At 34.5% G+C, this 22,554-nt stretch overlaps 1 protein-coding gene across 5 annotated transcripts in view; it reads left to right on the top strand.

The window, feature by feature from the left end:
- Window positions 1-22,554, top strand: part of LRBA (LPS responsive beige-like anchor protein) — a 789,117-nt gene that overhangs the window by 634,032 nt on the left and 132,531 nt on the right. For all 5 annotated transcript variants that reach the window (XM_030312933.2, XM_030312936.2, XM_030312937.2 and 2 more), the window contains exon 47: window positions 7,777-7,929. In XM_030312933.2, coding sequence (XP_030168793.1) covers window positions 7,777-7,929 — 153 coding nt within the window. The remainder of the gene's footprint in view (window positions 1-7,776; window positions 7,930-22,554) is intronic.

Here is a 22,554-nt window from a genome sequence, read left to right on the forward strand (position 1 = left end):
TATAGATTATTTTTCCTTCTCCAGTTTAAAAATTGCTATTATGTTTGTTTTGTTAAAGGAAAAAATAGCATTTTATCTACCAAATAAAGAGAAACTAAATTTAAACATTAATTTGAAAACTTACTGATATACAGTCCATTTAAAATGACTTATAGGTACAGTTCAACTCTAATCAATTTTTTAAAAAGGTTTTTCTCATTTGTGGGCTAAGAAAATAAATATTTGAATGTTAAAATGTCTCAGAACATGTTCATTATTTTTTCCATAACATGTTGTTCACTAACTCCTTTATTTACTAATAAAGCTTATTTGGATTTTTTTTCCTTCATAAAATATATCATGTTCCCAGTGATGAAAAGCCAAAATTTTGCCTTCAACATCATTTTTTACTGTCAGTGTCCCCAAAGCACATGTTACCTTGCTATTATTCTTATATTTGAGTTGTCAGGATTTTATAATTTAGTAAGAATAGAATAAAAATTTAACTTTAGCTCCAAAGTAGCATCTTTTGTTTTGTTTTTAGTTTGATTTTCTTGTTTCTTTGGGTTAATAGATCAGTATTTTCTAGGTTACCCAGGTATTATAGAAGTGATGGGTTTAGTTGAATGGACAGAATTGATGTCTATTAAGGAGAATCATACAACCTCACTGCAGAGGCTGTATCAGTGGGGATCATATCCTAATAAAGAAAACTGAAGCATATGTGTGGTCACAACCAATGCTTGTCATTATGCCATGAAAGCCTTAGGATTAGTGATCAAAGCAATGGGCTTATCCTGAACTGTGGTATAACCTCTGGTTGAACCTTTCAAGTTTTTATTTTAGGAGATGATGCAGTATATTTTGACCATGTTACCTGCCTCTATGACCCATCTGCCTAATTAAAAGAAAGGGATTAAAATTATTGTCAGCAAGTCAGAAGAAAATGTGAATTATAAATATCTCTGTCTTCTGTCTGTGTTTTTTGCTTCTCATTTTCCGCTGGTGTTAGAAAGAATTCCTGAGCATATGTTTTTTATCCAGGGCAGAATGTTCTGTTCTGATGAATATAAAACATACTTCACTTTGTAAATGTACATTAGAAGTATTAGACATAATCTTTGACTCTGTTACTAAATATCATCTGTCAAAGGAGATAATTTTGAACTTAATGTTTGGTATTGAAGTATGGTTCTTAGGAAGATACTTTTAGGATTAAGATGGAATTCTGCAACGTATACTTGAATGTCACTATATCCATAGTAAATTTTAGGCATTATATGTACTTTTTTGTCAAATGTTGTTTGTATCTCAGTTGGGTTCAGTGTATTTGTTTTACAGTAAGAGGGTATTCCAACTCCTATCAACTGATTTATTCATGCAGATTTTCTTTTAATGAGGTTGTAACATGTTTTAAGTGTATACGGTCCCTTCTTTACTCAACTTAATTGTGCTTACTTGATTATGTCCTTGATATTACATGTAGATTCTTTGTAATCTTTCTCTTCATTGTTAATTTCTTAGAAACATTTATATCATTTTAAATTCATGTTCATTTTTAAAATTTCCTAATGGAAAATTTTTTTCTTATGAAGAAAAAGCTGAAATTCATAGCCTGGCATTCAGGGCTTTCCACAGTTTGACCCTACCTATATCTCTAGTTTCATCTGCCACTACATGTATACAGTCCTCTCTAAACCAATTAAATTGTTCTTCATTGATCATTGGAAACAAATGATAGGCACATTTCAATCTCTGTATTCCCCTTCTCAGGACTATTCTCATCTTTCTTCTCTGATTATTTATTTTAAATACCATTTTCAATCATTCATTCAACAGAGTTTTTCTGAATGCCTAATATGGGTTACACACTGTGCCTAGGCTGTGGAGGTTTAATGCTGAACAAGATAGGTAGTCTTCAATCTCATGGAAACTTCAATTTAAAGGGAGATAGAAGCAGACAATTACAGTACCGTTTGATGAACACTGTATTAGGGAAATACAGTGTATTATGCTCTTTCCCTAAAGGTTTCTCTGTCCACCCCAACATTTATGCATCATTTTCTTTTTTTGAATTTCTGGAGTGCTGTTTGTTCCTACAACCAGTTTCCTCCCAATAAATGTATCCTTTCACTCTTATTTAGAAATTTAGATAATCATGTCTCTATATCCCAGATTTTAACACAGTTTTCTGCAAAGAACAAAAAGTAAATGAATACTTCTTTGTGATAATGTGTTCTGTTACCCTTCAGAAGCCTACCTAAGGCTTAATAAAATAATGAAATAAGAGGAACTTCTTTAACATTTTATTCTTTAATATTTTTAATTTTTCAAATATTTTAGCTTATATTTTCTTATTCATATATAATTAACATCCACTGTTATATTAGTTTCAGGTGTACAATATAATAATTCAACAGTTCTATTCATTATGAAGTTTTCTTCTTTTAATGAAAGTAGCCTACCTAAGGCTTAATAAAATAATGAAATAAGAGGAACTTCTTTAACGTTTTATTCTTTAATATTTTTAATTTTTCAAATATTTTAGCTTATATTTTCTTATTCATATATAATTAACATCCACTGTTACATTAGTTTCAGGTGTACAATATAATAATTCAACAGTTCTTGGGGCGCCTGGGTGGCGCAGTCGGTTAAGCGTCCGACTTCAGCCAGGTCACGATCTCGCGGTCCATGAGTTCGAGCCCCGCGTCGGGCTCTGGGCTGATGGCTCAGAGCCTGGAGCCTGTTTCCGATTCTGTGTCTCCCTCTCTCTCTGCCCCTCCCCCGTTCATGCTCTGTCTCTCTCTGTCCCAAAAATAAATAAACGTTGAAAAAAAAATTTATAATAATTCAACAGTTCTATTCATTATGAAGTTTTATTCTTTTAATGAAAGTAGCGTTTACATTATATTTCTTCCTGTACTGCATTCTTCCTACCATTTTGCCTCCTTAGAAATAATTATCACTGAGAAAAAAAGAATTATCATTGAATATATTGATATCTTTTTATGATTGGAGCATATATAATTCATAATTACCAACTACTCAAGTGTATAAGAAATGTCCCAATATGAATTCACATCTTCTTCATATTAGGCTAGTGGGAAATTCATTCACAGTCATTAGAGAGTAGAGCAGGGACCTCTTATTCCAGGCTTATGTGATACCTAGAAAAGTGGCCCTCACATCTTCTGTCCATCTTATTCATTGGTCGTATCCTCATGGTATTTTGGAAGCAGGCAGCTCTGTTTGGGTTAAGAAATACTCGCTGATTACAAAGACGTTGGTGCCAAGGGACTAGCTTTCCTAAGTGCACCGTCATGAGCCTACCATGTTGGGCAGTTGGGCAGATTGTATGTACTGGCACTTGACTGAAGGAAGGAATAGGAGCTGAAATCCAGCCAGTAGCATACTTACCAAACTAAGTACCCTTTTGCTCCATTAGTCTAGAAGGGTTACCTTTTTCTAATCCATAAATAGGTACTATTTGAGCAGGCAATGACCCTGATCACCGCTTGCTATCCCCTGGGTTTTAGCTTAACCTCTTCATCCCCACCTCTCCCAAAAGCCGATTATATATAGATTTTGAGAAATATGTTTCTCTAATCTTGGGGACAACCTCCCTCTTCTTTAGCTTCTATCTTTTTTTTTTTTTTAATTTTTTTTTCAACGTTTATTTATTTTTGGGACAGAGAGAGACAGAGCATGAACGGGGGAGGGGCAGAGAGAGAGGGAGACACAGAATCGGAAACAGGCTCCAGGCTCTGAGCCATCAGCCCAGAGCCCGACGCGGGGCTCGAACTCACGGACCGCAAGATCGTGACCTGGCTGAAGTCGGACGCTTAACCGACTGCACCACCCAGGCGCCCTAGCTTCTATCTTTAAAAATACTAACTTTTGAGGGGCGCCTGGGTGGCTCGGTTGAGCATTCGACTTCAGCTCAGGTCATGATCTCACAGTTCGTGAGTTCAAGCCCCACGTCGGGCTCTGTGCTGACAGCTCAGAGCCTGGAGCCTGTTTCAGATTCTGTGTCTCCCTCTCTCTCTCCCCCTCCCCTGCTCATGCTCTGTCCCTCTCTCTGTCTCAAAAATAAATAAAACATTAAAAAAAATACTAACTTTTGAAACTGCTTCTTCTGGACACCTTACATAATTGGTTCTGTTTGCTTAGACTTGCACAAAAGACAGAAAAAAAGGGTGTCTTCAAGAGGCTTCTGCTGTAGACCCTGCAAATGTTCTGGAACTATATGACTACTCTTTTGAAATTGGAGAGGTTTGGGGTGAGAGGTAAAAAATAGAGATTTAATTCATATCTCACTAAAAAGTGAAATATTAAGCTTAATTTTTAATAAATTTTTAATTTTGAAATATTTTTATAATGCCCACTGTATAACATTTACAGGATATCCTTAGAAGGAAGTCACAAATAAAATCTATGGTAATTAAATGGAAATCGATGACTTACTACTTTCTTGCCAGCATAATAGAAATTAGAGATCTGTAAGTTTAAAATTGTGCACTAAAGACTTCAAAAGTATAAAATTGCTTTGTTTATATCTTTCATTAAAAATTTATTTTGGGGGGCACCTGGGTGGCTCAGTCCGTGAAGTGCCCAACTCTTGATTTTGGCACAGTTCATGATCTCATTATTCGTGAGTTCATGCCCTGCACTGGGCTCCTCGCTGACAGTGCGGAGCCTACTTTAGATTCATTCTCTCTGCCTCTCTTTCTCTCTCTCTCTCTCTGCCCCTCCCACACACGCTTGCTCACAAGTGCTTTCTCTTTCTCTCCCCCCTTCAAAATAAAATAAAACTTTAAAAATTATTTCATTTTTGTTTTATGTGCATTTTTGCTCTATTAATTAAATTAAGTGAATTCATATGTAAGGTAAGCTGTTAGTATTAAAGCAACAAAATAATTTAAATTCATAATAAATTTATGTGTTTAAATACAGTGAGCTGGGAACAAACTATATTTCTGTTCATTGAATTTAGAACTTGTAAAAGAATGAGAAAGGGCATTTCTATTTTGAGCAAGTATGTCTTTGTCAATTTGTTCAGCAACTTGAATAAAATGACACATGTAGAAGATAGAGAAAAATATACAAAATCATAAGAATTTTAGTGCCATACATAGGAAGATTTGAAGACTTTCTTTGTATGAAAATTGTTATGAAGTATCACCCTGTTTGATTTCTGCTTCCTAGATGTGGTCTTGAAAAAGAGTATGCTTTTTATGTATTTTTACTATGCAGTGTATATCTTTCATTTATAATAAAAATGACTGCTCTCCCAAATTTTAAAACTTGGGAGAAACCTAGTATCTAAAATTCAGCCATTGTCATTGTTTTGAATCTAGGAAAATTATCACACATGAGCAGAGTCAGTATAACAGGCAAAAGAAAGGCAACATCTTCTAATCAGGAGAACCTTGGGGTAAGGATGGGGGCAGGCAGATTTTATTGAAATTAAAAGAATTTGTATATAATTAGGCCAAAATATGCTTTTGATTTTGAATACACAGGTGTGATCCTCCCTCTTACTGTGAACAAGACTTGGGGGAAGTAACATTCTTCTTTTCAGCACAAGTAATTTGGAGTGAAAATAAGACATTTTGGTACAATTTTTCAAACTTATAATTTATTGAATGTACACTTTAGCAAATTAGTAATAGTTATAAAGTGAATTACCTTCATATTTGGGTAAATGATAATTATAGCATACTATAAAATTCTTCTTGATTAATTTTATTACATAAAAATACTATATATATAGTATATATACACATAATAATTTTTTTCAGGAAACCACTTTCTTATGGAAGAATGAAAAATCTTTTTTACTTTTAAAAAATTACTTTGAACATATATTAAAAACTTGTATTTAAAACGTTTAGTATTGAGGCGCCTAGGTGGCTCAGTCGGTTGAGTGTCCAACTCTTGATTTAGACTCAGGTCATGATCCCAGCATTGGGCTCTGTGTGAAATATGGAGCCTGCTTGAGATTCTCTCTACTGTGCCCCTCTTCCCTGTTCGCACTCTCTCTCTTTCTCTAAAATACATACATATGTGCATATATTATGTATACTGTTTAAGTAGAACTCATGCTTATTTTGACGAATAAGGGCATAGCCTTTAGGGTTTGACAGATCTTGATCTAAGCTCTAAATTTATCATAAGTCAGCTGTGTAAACTTAGGCAATTTGTTTAACTTCTTTGACCCTTAGTTCATTTTTAAAATGAAGGTGATATGTTGTAAAGTTCTTAAGATTAATTGTGGTAAGATTTATTAAGAGTTTATTTTAGAGTCGCCTGGGTGGCTCTGTCGGTTAAGTGTCCCAACTCTTGATTTCGGCTCAAGATGTGATCTCACAGTTTTGTGAGCTTGAGCCCCACATCGGGCTCTATGTGACCACACAGAGCCTGCTTGGGATTCTCTCTCTCCCTCTCTCTCTGCCTGCCCCGCCCCCCAACTCATGCTCCCTCTGTCCCTCTCAAAAAAAATAAAATAAAATAAAGAGTTTATTTTAACACCTGACTCATCTCATGCAATATCAAACATACTGGATATAGCTTTTTGTTTACATAAAAATAACACACATACATCTTTCCTCTTTTTGTCGGTTAAGACTTAAGATGCATCATTTTTGAAGATGAGAATCTTAATATTTTTGCATGATCACTGTGTCATTTCATTTATGGTTTAACTTCTAACAGGGTTCTTCCTTTATTTAAAAAAAAAAAATGCCCAATTGAAATGTTTTTCAAGTCTAATGATCAGGTGATTGTCAGGCATTTGGAGGACAAGCTCATTTTTACCCTGCTTGGTTAATTATTGTGATTGTAAACAAAGGATGTACAATTCAAAGTCAAGCAACATTTCACATGGATGACCGAGGTGATAATAGCTTAATTCCTGCTGGATCTTTTTTCTTTACTCTGGAGAGTTCACACTGACCTTGTCCAAAATCTGATGACCTCCCTATTTTACTTAACTGTTTGGAAAGCCAGGCCTGCCATAGCTGGCCCTGAGGGGGTATCCTAAAGACCACTGAGTCACTGACCCATGTCAAGACTGGATTTAAAATCTGATCTACAGGACCTCTGAAATAGTTATACATGGGGCTTATTGTACACAAAAACCCTAACTAGCTTCATTTTCTGCTTATAAAATACCTTAATGAAGTATATTTTAAGTGTTCTTAATAAAGTCATATATTTAATTTTACCAAGTTTCTTATTGCAGATCATTTTTTTAGACTCCTTGTAAATATTTTTTCTCAAAGGTAGTGTGTTACAACTAAATTTGAATGTTTTAAAATGTGAGCAAAACATGTTGTTAAATCATAGCTAAATGTAATGAATACTATCCTGGTTGATGAAGGGACCAATGCAGTTGTGTTTTAATACTTTTAAAGATTTTGGTCTTTTGGGCAAAAATTCCACATACTTCATAAAAAATTTACTTTAAGCTGTAACAGCATGTTATTCTCTGTTTCTATTTTGTCAAACCTCAAATAATACTCAAATGTTGGTATTTAAGAGTTTTGAGTTACGAGAATTGTCCTAAGAGGAAGCACATGCCAACTGGTAAGGTGTTAGTATTTAAATTTGGTTGGATGGGAACTGTCTACCTTAACAGTAACTTTGTGATAGATCTGTGATAGAGAAAGGAAAAAATTTCTTGTGTTTATTTTGTTGTTCTTCTGCACAAAAGGAAATGACTATGCCATTTTATGAATATCTAGTCAGTATTCTGCAGTTTATAATATGATGATGTCTTTTATTTTTATATAGGAGTTGATTCCTGAATTTTATTATCTTCCTGAGATGTTTGTCAACTTCAATAATTATAATCTTGGAGTGATGGATGATGGGACAGTAGTGTCTGATGTTGAACTTCCTCCTTGGGCCAAAACCTCAGAAGAATTTGTTCGCATAAACAGACTGGTAAGATAGTAATCATCTACTCTGTCATGAGCCTTTTCTCAAAGTATCTTTCATGTGTTGGTATAATCATTAACCCTTGCTCTTATCAACAAAATTGTAGTTGATAGAGATAACTGAAAGTAACAAAATAGTTCATGAATCTCCATATATATTTTATTAAATTTTATTGACTTGAAAAGTATAGTGTTTTTTTTGTCCTTTTATGTGAAATGTAAGTTACTAACCTTCATATGCACATGATAATTCAGAATTATAAAGGAAATTTTTTTTAATGTTTATGTATTTTTAAGAGAGAAAGACACAGAGCATGAGAGGGGGAGGGGCAGAGAGAGAGAGGGAGACACAGAATCCAAAGCAGGCTCCAGGCTCTGAGCTGTCAGCACAGAACCCAGTGTGAGGCTTGAACCCATGAGCCGTGAAATCATGACCAGGCGCCTCAGAATTATAAGGGAAATTATAAGTAAAACTGGAATTGTATGCTTCATGAAACATGAGTTTCTTGTGCTAGGTAAAGAACGTAATCCTGTGCTCTGGGATAGAAGGCCACTGCACATTTTGGTAATAGAAAAAAGATTTTCAAGTTATATGTATTATCTTTCTTTAAAAGGAAATCTTCATGTAATATTCAGAACATAAAAATTTAAAATGATTACTTAAAAGCCCAGTAATCATTATTTTCTTCAGACTCCTCTCTAGTGAACTCTTTAAAATCCTCTCACGTGGGTTCTAAATTATTTTACGAAAAAGTTCTGTCCATTTTTGCCTTTAAGTTTCATAAAAGTTTGGAGTCTGGGACCTTTATTCTCAGTTTTTAAAAGTAGAATCTCTGTCATACTGCATATTAAAAGTGAAATCTAGGAACACCTTGCTGGCTTAGTTGGTAGAGCAACTCTTGATCTCAGGGTTGTGAGTTCAAGCCCTATGTTGGGCAGAGAGATTAGTTTAAAAAAAAAAAAAGCTAAATTCCATCGTGTCTTTAATTTACACTTAAGGAAAATTATTGTATTTTAGTTTTCTAAGTGACATTTCTGACCTTTTATACTAACATTTATATATTTTTTTAAGTTTTGTTTATTTATATTGAGAGAGACAGAGACAGTACAAATGGGGAAGGAGCAGAGAGAGGGAGAAAGAGAATCCCAAGCAGGCTCCATGCTGCCAGCGCAGAGCCCAATGCAGGGCTAAAACTCATGAAACCGTGAGATTATGACCTGAACCAAAACCAAGAGTCGGATGCTTAACCAACTGAGCCACTCGGGTGCCCCTCAACATTTATATTTTAATCCTGTCTTCCAGATCCTAATTGCAATCCCATTGTTACTGAAATTTCACGTTTTATGTATATTGGAAGTAATGCAGGGGAAATGGAAAGAACATAGTCCTTGGAGTTAGACCAACTTTCTAATCTTGAGTAAATCACTTTGCTAATTATGGGACTTCAGGCAGTTTAATCTTTCTGAGCTTTGGTTTCCTTATATGTAGTCTGAAAATTATGAATATAAAATTGTAATTATGTATGTAATATTCTTTGGCTTACAGTAGGCACTTAGAAAGTAGTACCTAACATTATTCTATCATAGTCCTCAGGTACATGTTTTATTTTACTTTTACCCCATGCAATTTGGAAGATTATAATTAAAATGAGAGCCCAACACAAAGCTTAGTTGTAGCAAACATTGAAGGAGATGTCAGACTTTTAAATGTGACAGTTGTCTATGGCTGTGTGATTCCCTCCCACCCCTCAGAGACTATTGGAAGTCAATAGAAGGTATAGTTATACCACAAGTTCTTTTTTTTTATTTCAGTAATTACCCTTTTGAAGTACATTTATTGAGGTATAATGTATATACCATAAAATTAATCTTTATTTTTTTTAACGTTTATTTATTTATTTACTTTTTCTTTTTTGAGAGAGAGAGTGTGTACCTGCAGGGGAGGGGCAGAGAAAAAGGGAGAGAGAGAGAGAATCCCAAGCAGACTCTGTGCTGTCAGCAGAGCCTGATGTGGGACTGGATCACATGACCCATGAGATCATGACCTGAGCCCAAATCAAGAGTTGGATACTTAACAGATTGAACCACCCAGGTGCCCCAAAATTTACTTTTAGAAGTGCACATTGCTTTGAGTTTTAGAAAATTTAGACAATTGTATAACCATCACCACAATGCAGCTTTGGAACACTTACATCACTTGTACTTGTTTGCAGTCAGTCCCTTCTCTGGGACTTTTTGTCTCTATAGAGACATTTTTTTCTAACTTTTTTAGAAATTTTATATAAATGAAATCATGTAATACGTGCCTGGCTTCTTTTATTTAGCATGATATTTTTGAGATTCACCCATGTTGCATATGTATTACGGCATATTGTATTGCTGCATAATATTCTATTGTATAGATATAATACATTTTATTTATTTACCAGTGTGTGGACATTTGGGTTTTTCCAGTTTGAGGCTATTATGAATATTTGCATATGTCTTAGGGTGAACATCTGGTTTCATTTCTCTAGGATAGATACCTAGGAGTTTCCTTGTTGGGTCACATGATAAGTTGCTAAGACTTGGTATTGTCAGTATTATTTATTTTAGCTGCTCTAGTAGGTATTTCGTTGTAATTTTAATTTGCATTTCCAAAATGACTAATTATGTTGACTGCCTTTTCACAGGCTTATTTTGTACTCATCTGTGTTTTTTTTTAAAATAATTTGTTTTTAATATTTATTTTTGAGAGAGAGAGGGAGCGCGCACATGTGCAAGCGGGGAAGGTTTTTTTGAGAGAGAGAGGGAGACAGAGGATCTGAAGTAGGCTCCTCCTCACTGTGAGCACAGAGCCCATTGCAGGGCTTGAATCCACAAACAATGAGATCTTGACCTGAGCTGAAATTAAGAGTTGGCTGCTTAACCGACTGAGCCACCCAGGCACCCCCTGAAGTGTTCTTTGGAGCTATTCGTATCTTTTGCCTATTTTTAAGTTGGGTTGTTTTTCTCATTATGTAATGTAAGCAATCTTTACATATTCTTTGTGAAAGTTCTTTATCCAACATATGTTTTGTAAATAATTTTCTCCTATTCTTGTCTTTTCATTAAAAAAAAAATGTTCACTTATTTGTTTTGAGAGAGAAAGAGAAAGAAAGAGAAAGAGAGAGAATCCCAAGTAGGGTACACACTCATCACAGAGCCTGATGCAGGACTCGATTCTGCAAACCATGAGATCATCACCTGAGCTGAAATCCAGATTCGGAAACTTAACTGACTAAGCCACTCAGGTGCCTCTGTCTTTTCATTTTTTAATTTTTCTTTTGAATCACCATTTTTAAAAAATGTTTCACTATTAGGTAGATATGAAATAACATTTATATAACATTTGAAATGGATAAATAATCATTCTCATTCTTCAGGAATATATTTTAAAGAAAAAAACTTAAATCATGTTCAGATCATTTTATTATTGAAACACTTTCTTAAATATGATTTAAAATTTTAAGTCTCAAGGGAGCCAAATCTTGATTAATTATTACCATGTTTAGTACTATTAAGAGTATGAAGAGTTTGTTAGAGTGTTTACTTAAATCTGGTCCGAAGGAAAAAAAAATTTGAATAGGTTATATTAAAAGCTTTTCAACATTATTTTGACAATTAAGAGAGTTTAATTGTGTAAATTGGGTAAGCCCCTCTCTTCATAATACTTCCTATCTCTGCTCTCACAACCTTTACCTCAGAAGAGCCAGATCTTTCGGGATGGGCTTCCCAAGGGCACCATGGAAAAGAAGGTTAACAAATTGTTTTCAATAAGATTTAGGTTTTGCCTGCCGTTTTGTATGAAATTACATACAAAATAGTATTTTACAACTGCATGTTTATTATAACTTAGAATTAACTTTATTAAGCATTTGTGCCAGTGATTCCTCTGTGAGTTATACAACGTCTTCATAGTTCAGGCTCTGAATGAGCTTGCATTCTTAAAAGAACTGTGTAAAAATTTCATTGCAAATTAAATGCAAACATAGAGTCAAATATCAAATCTCTCATCTTTTACATTTGTAACTAGGAAAGATACTTGATTTTACTTACATGTATCTTTATGAAAGAATTCAATAACTCATTCATTCTTTCAGAAATATTTATTATACACCTGTGATGAGCAGAGCTCTCCTAAAGTGCAGTCTGTATTGATTCATTTTATAATTTCCTCTTCACTTTCTACAAGTGATTAAATTATTAGTATGGTATTTTATGTATCTGTTAGCATGTTATCAAGTAAGGATTTTATCCTCCTCCTCTTTTTGGTTGCCTCTTCAAGTCCACAGATTTTATGCAATGATTGTAGCTCATGAAATGCATACTACTTTGATCTGTGACCTTTTTGTGGTGCTAATCGGGTTCCTGATATCATTATACCTTACTCATTAATCATATTTCCTGCAGCCCGTCAGGCAGCCAGACAGCACAAGTCCCTGTTTTCAGCCCTCTGTTGGCAGGTTTCTGCTTTTCCAGATTATTACAGACGATACTTTGGCTTCTCATAGCCAGAGCCACATCAAGCTGTGTGTTACAATTAAAGTCAGATGGTCCTCAGGTTGAACAGGGATATAGTGTTGCAGCTGTCTCTCTTCCTGGAACAAACCAGCACCAAGAACAGATGATCTATAGGACAGTGAATAATAACAGATTGTACAGTACTCGCTGGTAGCAGGGGATCACAGAATTAATTAACTGACATACTCGTTTTAAGATACCCAGCACGTCTTTTTAATGTATTTGTTTGCCCAGATATTAATTCAAGGGGATAGGGTATTTTAGTAGCATGATTTTGATGGTGGACCCGTAATGCCACATTTTCTATTTTTGTTAGAGGGCCCTAACTACTATCTTACCTTAACCAATTTAATCCTCAGAGCTTTCTGCAAGTAATGAAGATCTAAATGTAGGATTGGCAAATTGGCTAAAGTGTAGGATGTGTGGACAGAAGACAATATCCTGTGTATTTTTGAAGGAAAACCCACCTAGGTCTGATTAGTCTTTCAGGTAAATAAATTATATTTTCTTTGTTCTGAACAATTAGAATCAGGGTAAAACCCAAACAATCTTAACTACATCCCAGAGATTGGCCTGTGTTATTTAATATTACGTGAACCAGAAAAATTTTTTTTATTCCAAAACTGCTTCAGAAATACAAATGAGAAACAGGCTTTCATACTTTAAAATAATATAACACTGTATGAGTTCAGACTGCTCATCAATTATCTTTACGATATAATGCTCATGTTATGGACCTATATTATATTGCCTCTTACAACCCTGGAGTTTTAAGTTGAAATTCAAGAGACAAAGAAACCCATACTCTGAACAGTAATGATAGGTCTCTTTATAAAAGTTGAAGTGGAGCATTTTGTTTTAGCCAAAGGATGTGTAATTTATTCAAATTTTAATAAAAATAATTCTTTCATTTACAGGTATTTATTGAGCGCCCATGTTTGTACCAGCAAACTAGATTCAGTGAATAAGACAGACGATATCCCTACTCTTTTGTAGGTTACTTCCTTTTTGATAACTTAGATTTTTGAAGTGGAAGTCTTCTCAAAGGTTGAGAGGTGGCATGAATCTAATAAGCAAGGCTTCTATTGATGGATTATCCTGAGGTTTTCAGTTAGAATCACATTTGCTTTTGTGTATCTTCTATAGCTTTTGTCTTCTCTACTATTTCAGAATGGTGACATGAGTAGTTACATCCTTGAGAAGGTAAAGAAAAATAAAATGACTATCTTATCTCCTTTTCAGATGATACATGGACAACTTAAAAATGATGATATCTTTTTATATTATTGTCTGAGAAAAACATTTTCAGATTTCTCAACCAACTTTGTTTTTTTTCTTATCTATTACTAAGATTTAAATTTATTCACCTTAAACCTTCATAGATCTTTTATCTCTGAAGGAATTAGGTCAGTATTTCATAACTTCCTTTGAATTTGGAAAATTTACAAATCTTAAGCGATGACAGAATAGTTGAGACTATAAATCTCATGTCCTTAATGAAAAACTGTTACATGTACATAATGGCAAGAGCTGCAGCTTAAGATGACTGAGTTTGAAGTGATACAATTTTATCATATTATGTCCCAATTTTCAGTGTTTAGCAACACTGTAAGGTTGAGAGGTTTGAGATTTGAAAGGGTTTGCACTTTTTTTTTAACCTTTATTCACATCTTTGCTTCCATTTTTGAGGAAAATGGCATTAAAAAATCTTTCTAAAGAGAGCTGACCAGGCAATATTTTTCTGTTCTTTGGGATAGAATCAACAGGGGCCAACATAATTTTTTGATATTGTTCTTTTTCCTGTTGCCTTTTCATTTTCTACATTGATAATGATGTGGCCAAGAATGTAAATAGCCATGATGGCTGTAGTTGGTAATCATTCTCAACTATGGACATAAGCCTCCCACCCTTTCTTTACTCCCTGCAGTGGTCAGATCCAGAACTCTGGGGGGTAGAGCAGATATGTGTGAAGTTTGAAAAAAAAAAAAAAAAACACCAAAAATACTGTCGTTGGTTTGCTTTTGCTCCTGGTATGTAACTTTGAAAATTCTAGTTTGAAAAGGACATCTAAGTAGAAAAAAAGATGTTTGATGTTGTTAGGTTATTAATTCTCCCCAAACTTACTTATAGATTAAATGTAACTATCAATTCAAGGCCCAATAGGTTTTGTTTGTTGGAATATGACAAACTGGTAATAAAGGACAAAGGACCAATTATGGCCAAGACCTTTTCTGAGAACAAGAACAGGTTTTGGGGCCTTGCTGTATTATATATCAAGAATTATTATAAAACTATAGTAATTAGGGGAAACCAGGAGAAAGTAGACTAACTGAAGTGAACACAGAACCCAGAAACAGGCCAGGACATCTATTATGTTGCAGATCTTTGGGGAAAAGAAGGACTTTTGATTTCATGCTGAGATAGTTACTGTATTAGTTTCTTGGGTGGCTATAACAAGTGTAACAAACCACAAACTGAGTGGCTTAAACAGCAGAAATTTGTTGATTCCCGATTCTGGAGGCTAGAAGTCTGAACAAAGTTCAGTAGGGTTGGTTCCTTGTGAGTGCTGTGAGGGAAGAATCTGCTTTAGGCCTTTTTTTCGTTCATATGCAGTCATCTTCTCTCTGTGTCTTGTCTCTTCACAGCATTTTCCCTCTATGTACATCTGTCTCTGTGTCCATATTTCCCCTTTTTATCAGGACGCCACCCATATTGGATTAGGGACTCACCCTACTCCAGTATGACCTCATCTTAACATAAATAATTACATAAGTAATGATCCTATTTCCAAATAAGATCATATGTTGAGTTACAGAGAAGTTAAGATTTCAACATATGAATTTGGGGGAATATAGTTCATCCCATAATCATATCAATATGGAAAAAATAGATCAGAACTGTTCTTATGCCACAAACAAAAATTAAAGTATATTGATGCTTTCAATATGAAGATAAATGATAAACTTTTAGGAGATAATACAGAAGGATTCCTTTGTGAAATAGGGAAGTTTTCCCTACTTGAAATAGGGAATAGGGATCTTGAAATAGGGAAGTTTTCCAAACAAGAAACAAAAAGTGAAATATGATATATCACATTAATTGGATTTTGGATATTAAACCAACCTTGCAGTCCTTGAATATATCATACTTGGATGGTATAAATCTTTTTAATATATATGGTATTTTGTTGTTTTTGTTAATATTTTGTTGAGAAATTATTACTTTTGAGGATGTTTGCATCTGTGTTCATGAGGAATATTGGTATATAGTTTTCTTATGATATCTTTGACTTTAATACCAGGATGATATTGGTCTCATAGAATAAGATATGGTTAAGTGTTTCTCTTTCCCTACTTTCTGAAAGACATTTTGAAAATATTTGGTGGAATTCACTACTGAAGCCACTGGACATGGGCTTTTCTTTGGAGGAGGATTTTTATTGTATTGTATTGTATTGTATTGTATTGTATTTTGTTTTATTTTAATTTATATTGTTTTATTTTATTTTATTAAGTATTTATTTGTTTTAAGAGAGAGAGGGAGAGAGAGCACATGAGTAGGAGAGGGACAGAGAGAGGAGAGAGAGAAACCCAAACAGCCTCCATGCTGTGCTTGGAGCCCGATGTGGGGCTCAGTCCCACAACCATGGGATCACAACCTGTGCCAATATGAAGAGTTGGATGCTAAACAAACCAAGCCACCCAGGCGTCCCAAGGAGGAAGACTTTAAATTACCAATTCAGTTTTGTTTTTGTTTTTGTTTTTTTACTTGTTACATGTTTATTCAGACTTTCTAATTTTTTTCTTCACTCGGTTTCAGTAACTTGTATGTTTCTAGGAATTTGTCCATTTAATCTAATTTATTGGTTCAAAGTTGTTCATAATATGCCTTATTTCAATTTCTCTAAAGTTAATAGTAATGTTACCTCATTCATCCCTGATTTTTGGTAATTTATATCATCTTTTTTTTCTAGGTCAGTCTTGCTAAAGATTTGTCAGTTGTGTTGATCTTTTCAAGGAACTAGCTTTTCATTTCATTGGTTTTTCTGTATTAATGTTTCTGTTTTTTCCTTCATGGGGGATCACCCTAATATCCATTATTTCTTTCCTTCTGCTTGCTTTGGGTTTAGTTTTCTTTTTTACTAGTTTCTTCATTTGGGAAAGTAGGTTTTTATTTCTTTCTTTCTTACTAATACTGGCTTTTATAACTAGAAGTTTCCCATTATGTACTATTTTTGCTTGCATCCCCTAAATTTTGATATTTTGTTTACTTATTTTCATTTGTCTCATAACATTTTCTGATTTCCCTTGTGACTTCTTTTTTGACTTATGGAGTATTCAGAAATATATTGCTTAGTTTTCAAACATTTATGAATTTTCCAAATTTCCTTCTGTTTTTCATTTCTAATTTAATTTCATTGTGTTTGGAAAATATACTTTGTATAATTTCTGTTGTTCTAGATGTGCTGACACTTGCTTCATGATCTAGCATATGGTATGTATTGGAGAATTCTCCATTTGCCCTTGAGAAGAATGGGTATTCTGCTATTGAGTGTTCTATAGATGTCAGTTGGTCAGATTGTTTTATTGTGCTCAATAAATTTATTTATTTATATAGAAGATATATCTTCTATATATTCACTGATTTTCTATCTATTTAAGCCCATTTTTACTAATGGGATGTTGAAGTCCTCAAATATTACCATCTCTTCTGTTGGTTTTTGCCTCGTGTATTTTTGATGTTAGGTGTATATGTTAGTTTCCCATGACTGCTGTAACAGATTACCAAAAACATGGTGGCTTAACACAACAGAAATTTATTCTGTGAAAGAAGTCCAAAATGAGTATTACATACCCCTCAGAAGATCTCCACCTCTGCCCTCACATCACCATCTCCTCTTCTATCTGTAGTGAAATCTTTCTCTACCTTCCCCTTATACGGATACATGTGATTATATTTAAGGTCCTCCCTGATAATCCAGAATAATGTTCCCATCTTGAGATCCTTAATTTAACAGACCTTTTTCCCATATAAAGTACTATTTACAAGTTCTAGAGACTATGATTTAATATCTTTTGGGGGGCAGTGGGAGCATTTTTCAGCCTACCACTGTGCATATGTGTTTATAATTATTATATTTTCCTGATGAACTATTTTTTCATTATAAGTTGTCCCTCTTTGTTTCTAGTAATTTTTTAGTCTGTTTTACCTGATGTTAGTGTAGCCTAGAACAGCTCTCTTACAGTAACTGTTTGCATGGTATATAGTTTTCCTTTTTTTGACTTTCAACCTATTTTGTATTTGATTCTGAAGTGTGTCTTTGGTAGATAGCGTATAGGTGGATACAGTTATTTATCCAGTCTGATAGTCTTTGCCATTTAACGCAATGATTGATGTGGTTAGATTCATGTCTGCCATTTTGCTAATTAGGTCCTTTAGTCTTGGGTCTTTTTGTTTCTCTGTTCTTCCCTTTATAATTTTCTTGATCATCTTGGGGTGCCTGGGTGGCTCAGTGGGTTAGGCGTCCAACTTTGGCTCAGGTCATGATCTCATGGTTCATGAGTTCGAGTCCCGTGTCGGGCTCTGTGCTGACAGCTCGGAGCCTGGAGCCTGCTTCAGAATCTGTGACTCCCCCTCTCTCTCTGTCCCCTCCCCAGCTCATGCTCTGTCTCTGTCTCTCAAAAATTAAATAAACGTTAAAACAAAATTAAAAAAAAAAAGATCATCTTTAGTTTACAATTTTATTTCATTAATTTTTTTTTTCACTCTTTCTCGTAGTTGTTTTCTTAGTCATTACTTTAGGGACAATATGCATCTTAGTTTATTCAATCCACTTAATATTAATACTAGCTTAACTTCAGTTGGATATAGTAACTTTGTTCAAACTCAGCTCAGTTCATTCCCCTCTACTTTGTGCTACTGCCATAAGTATATTACATCTATATATGTTATAAACCCACTAAACAGTGTTATGTAACTGTTGTGTTACGCAATCTATGTCTCCTAAAGAAGCTAAGACAGGAAAAAATACTTATTAATTTTATTTGCTACTCTTACCTTGATAGAAATATTCCAAAATGAAAAAAAGTATCTCACATACTCAGCATCATGTAGGAAAGGGATAATTCCCAAGTAGAAAAAGTTCTGTAGTATTGAAGTTTATATTTTCAAATACCAATGTTTTTCACTGTTTCTCTTGAAAAAAAATCTTTTTATAAAATGGATTACACATTTCCCTGTCTCTTAAGCAGAGAATTCTGAACTTAAATAGCCTTTTGTGGAATACTCATTGTTAAATATTCAGATATTTTCTGTGATGTCCTGAAAAGTTATTGAGATATATAAAGCTTTTTGTTCCTTAGCTAAAATGACCCACATTCCTCTGCTTTCTTTTAGCTTTTCTGTCAGCATTTCAGAGTTCTTTCCTGTGTCAGCTGTCACTTCCTATCACTTTTCTCTGTTAAGGTTTCCATCTTTCTTGGAGCTGTTATATTATTTTATGCATATATGGCAAGGTAAAAGCCTGAAGGATGACCTAGTGACTTCCACCTTTAAAGCTCATAAGCCTTGTACTTGTTTTCCTCGTGGCCTTCAATTGCCTTGAGTTTTGATATGTTCTAGATCCTCTGAAGACCTGAAATCTGAATTCTGGATAAATGAAACATAAACTGTGTTTTGTTTAGTGACATATTATTGTGTTTTATACAAGCAAAATAAAGTGAAATGATACTATATCCTAGGTATACTACATTCAGGTTGGAAAAACATCCAAATCTGTGTTTATTCTGGAGTATAAAACTTTCAGTGACTTTCTGCTAACATTATTAATATTTAACATATAAAGAGCATTTTAAATTTTGTTAGAATAATAAAATAATTCTTCCTCACATATACCCCATCTACATAATTCTGAAAAGCATTGTGTCTAATAGTGATTTCTCATCCCTGCAGACTTCAGCTTAGTGTGTAAGTGTGGGAGAATGCAGATTTCTTTTTCTCCTGACCTAGGAACATAGAGTAGTTGGTAGCTTCTAGCTTCTAGAATACCTACAAAAGTTGTGTTAGCATCTAGGTTCTAGAATAACTTCTAGTTCCTAGGTTATGTCATTATTTTCTTACCACAGTCCCTGCCACATGCTATTCCTATTTATTGCAATGTGACTCTACTCCTTTTCTAACCAAACTGTATCTTAAAACTCATAATCTTACCCTTCTTACCACCACCTCCTCAAAAAGCAAAATAAAACAAAAACTTGCAAACAGCTTTTCTCGTAACTCTCATCTTCCTCAAAATCTTTCATAAAAACCTGTACATTTTACCCTATGGCCTTCCTATAACTCGTTCTCAATTTGGTTTTCTACATGTATGACTCACAGGCTGTTGGTTACTGGACCTTCTCTTCCTTTTTATAAATAGAATCCTGGTTTCAGGTGTAAACTGTATCACTTACAGTAGTGTATTTTATTTTATTTTTTTTATTTTTTTAATGTTTATTTATTTCTGAGATAGAGAGAGACGGAGCATGAGTGTGGGGGAGGGGCAGAGAGAGAGGGGGACACAGAATCCGAAGCAGGCTCCAGGCTCCAAGCTGTCAGCACAGAGCCCGGGGGCTCGAACTCACAGACTACGAGATCATGACCTGAGCTGAAGCCGGACGCTCAACTGACTGAGCCACCGAGGCGCCCCATAGTAGTGTATTTTAAAATGTGGCACATGGAAAACACAATCTGTATCAGAATCCCCTGGAAGGGCAGTTACTTACCCATACAGTGATTTTTTTTTTTTTTGCTTATATTTGTATTTCTGAAAAGTTTTGGCTGAGAAAGTGCTAGCCAGAAAGAAGAAATTTGCTTATTACCTTGACAGTTATTTTCCTTGTGACAAATAATTTTGCTTTATGTGTTACCACTTGCATATTTGTTTAGTGCAAGTTAATAACCAAAATATCCATCAGTAATTGGGATGTGAAAAAAATTTAGGCAGTGGCCATGTTAGACTGATTCCTTTACTCTCCAATACAGTTTTTCCCACTCTCAGGCTGCACAGAAATTCACTAATGCTTTCTTCCAATACTTGCTTCACTTTTTCACATTTAGGTGTCTGATCCTTGGTTTCTGGTATGAAAAACAGATCTAAGTTTATCTTTATTCATACAGTTAGCCATTTATTTTGAAGTTCATTTTTTCCCACTGTTTTGAGGTTGGAAGGGAGTGTAAATCTCCTTTTCTGGCAATTACCACTGAACCCCCAGGATAGTACAGAATAAGTACCAAACAAATAATTGATGAATAAATATGTGAATAATTTACTTTATTTCTTTAAGTTGTTGAAGTACCTTAATGTGCTGACTTGAGGGGAAAAATAAACAAACCTCATTTTTGGTGAATTTAGTGCTTATCCAGAGCAATTTAAGTTCTCTAGAGGTTAGAATTAAGAAGGAGAAGGAGGAGGAAGAAGAGGTAGATTTTATAGAAAATTTAACCTTTGTATAAATCATCTTAGTAATGTGCTGCCAGGTACAGTTGGAAATTCTCCTTTCTGCCAGGGACTAATGACAATGGTTGAAGAAGAAAAGTGAGACTAATGGGCTCACAATGTGAGACTGGAAGTTGAATTCACAGATGAATGCTTACTCACCTAGTTCTTCTCAGGACCACCGTTGCTTCTGGCAGTGCTCTGTAGGGCTGGGAAGACATTGCCTCCGGCAGCTTACTGCCTTTGTTTCTGACACTGAGTCATGTCACCCACAGTGGCAGTACACCTGAGAAGTTATCTTTACTGTGGGTTTTCTTCTGCCTGTGGATGCTGTCATGTAACTCTCTGCACAGTGATACCCAGTAAGTGACTGCTTACTGTGGTATTTATATCTGTTTTATTTGCCAATAAGTGGTACATATCCAACAAATCTTTTTCCAGCTAAAACGTTTGTGTAAACCAGCAAATTTCCTTGGTTATAGTAGCCAGAAAGTGACCTTTTACAAAAAAAAAAAAAAAAAAAAAAAAAAAAGAAGAAGAAGAAGAAGGAAGGAAGGAAGGAAGAGGATTGTTTCATTCTTTTCCAGCATGATTATTTTTTATGGTCTGGTTGATTCTTTTCACTCTATATTTTAGAACTATCATTAGAAAATAAACTTTAGGTTGTATATCATAGTACCTTCAATGCTAAGAAACAATGAATGGTTGTGAGATTATTGTATAAATATGAAAAAGTAGTCTAGTTTTCTATTAACAGGTATTTCAAATAAGTGTTAGGATATTTTCTGTAAAGGGTAGATATTCTGGTTTCTTTTTTTTTTATTTTATTTTTTTGAGAGAGTACATGTGTGAGCAGGGGAAGGGCAGAGAAAAGGGGAGACAGCTCTGAACTGAGAGCAGAGAGCCTGTTGCGGGGCTTGAGCCCACGAACCATGAGACTGAACTGAAGTCATACACTTAACTGACTAAGCCACCCAGGCACCCCTGTGGTTTCTTATTTTTAAGCAAAGGCAAATTTAGTTTGCATTTTTTTGTAATAATAAATACTATATTAAATGTCATAGTGCTTGAATTTTACATGGTACATCTCATTTTTCTGAGGTATTTTAGAATTCCTTGCTTAAATCCATTCCTGAATTTTCTTTTTTCTTTCTTCCCTCTCCCTCCCTTTTTCTCTTTTTTTCCTCATTTTTTTGTTTACATATTTATGCCCTAGTTGAACATGAACATTAAAAGTTTTTTCTACATTTTATTTGAGAATATTTTTAACCTACAAAAAGTTGCAAGAATAAAAATGGCACATAGAACATTCCTAAGCTCTTTGCCCAGTTTATTGGTAAGATTTTACACCCCTCTCTTTTTTTTATCTGAGCTGTCTCTCCTTCTCTTCTGTTCTCTTCTCACTCTGTGTGTGTGTATACACATATGATACACACACACATATCTAAATACAGCTGACCCTTGAATAACAGGGTGCTAAGGGTGCCAATACCCACCCATTTGCAGTAAAAAATCCACATATAACTTTGACTCCCCAGAAACTTTGAATCTCCGAATAGCCTGCTGTTGATCAGAAGTCTTACCAATGTCATAAATAACCAACACACATTTTTC

Source organism: Lynx canadensis, chromosome B1, assembly GCF_007474595.2.
Source record: "Lynx canadensis isolate LIC74 chromosome B1, mLynCan4.pri.v2, whole genome shotgun sequence".
Taxonomy (NCBI): Eukaryota; Metazoa; Chordata; class Mammalia; order Carnivora; family Felidae; genus Lynx; species Lynx canadensis.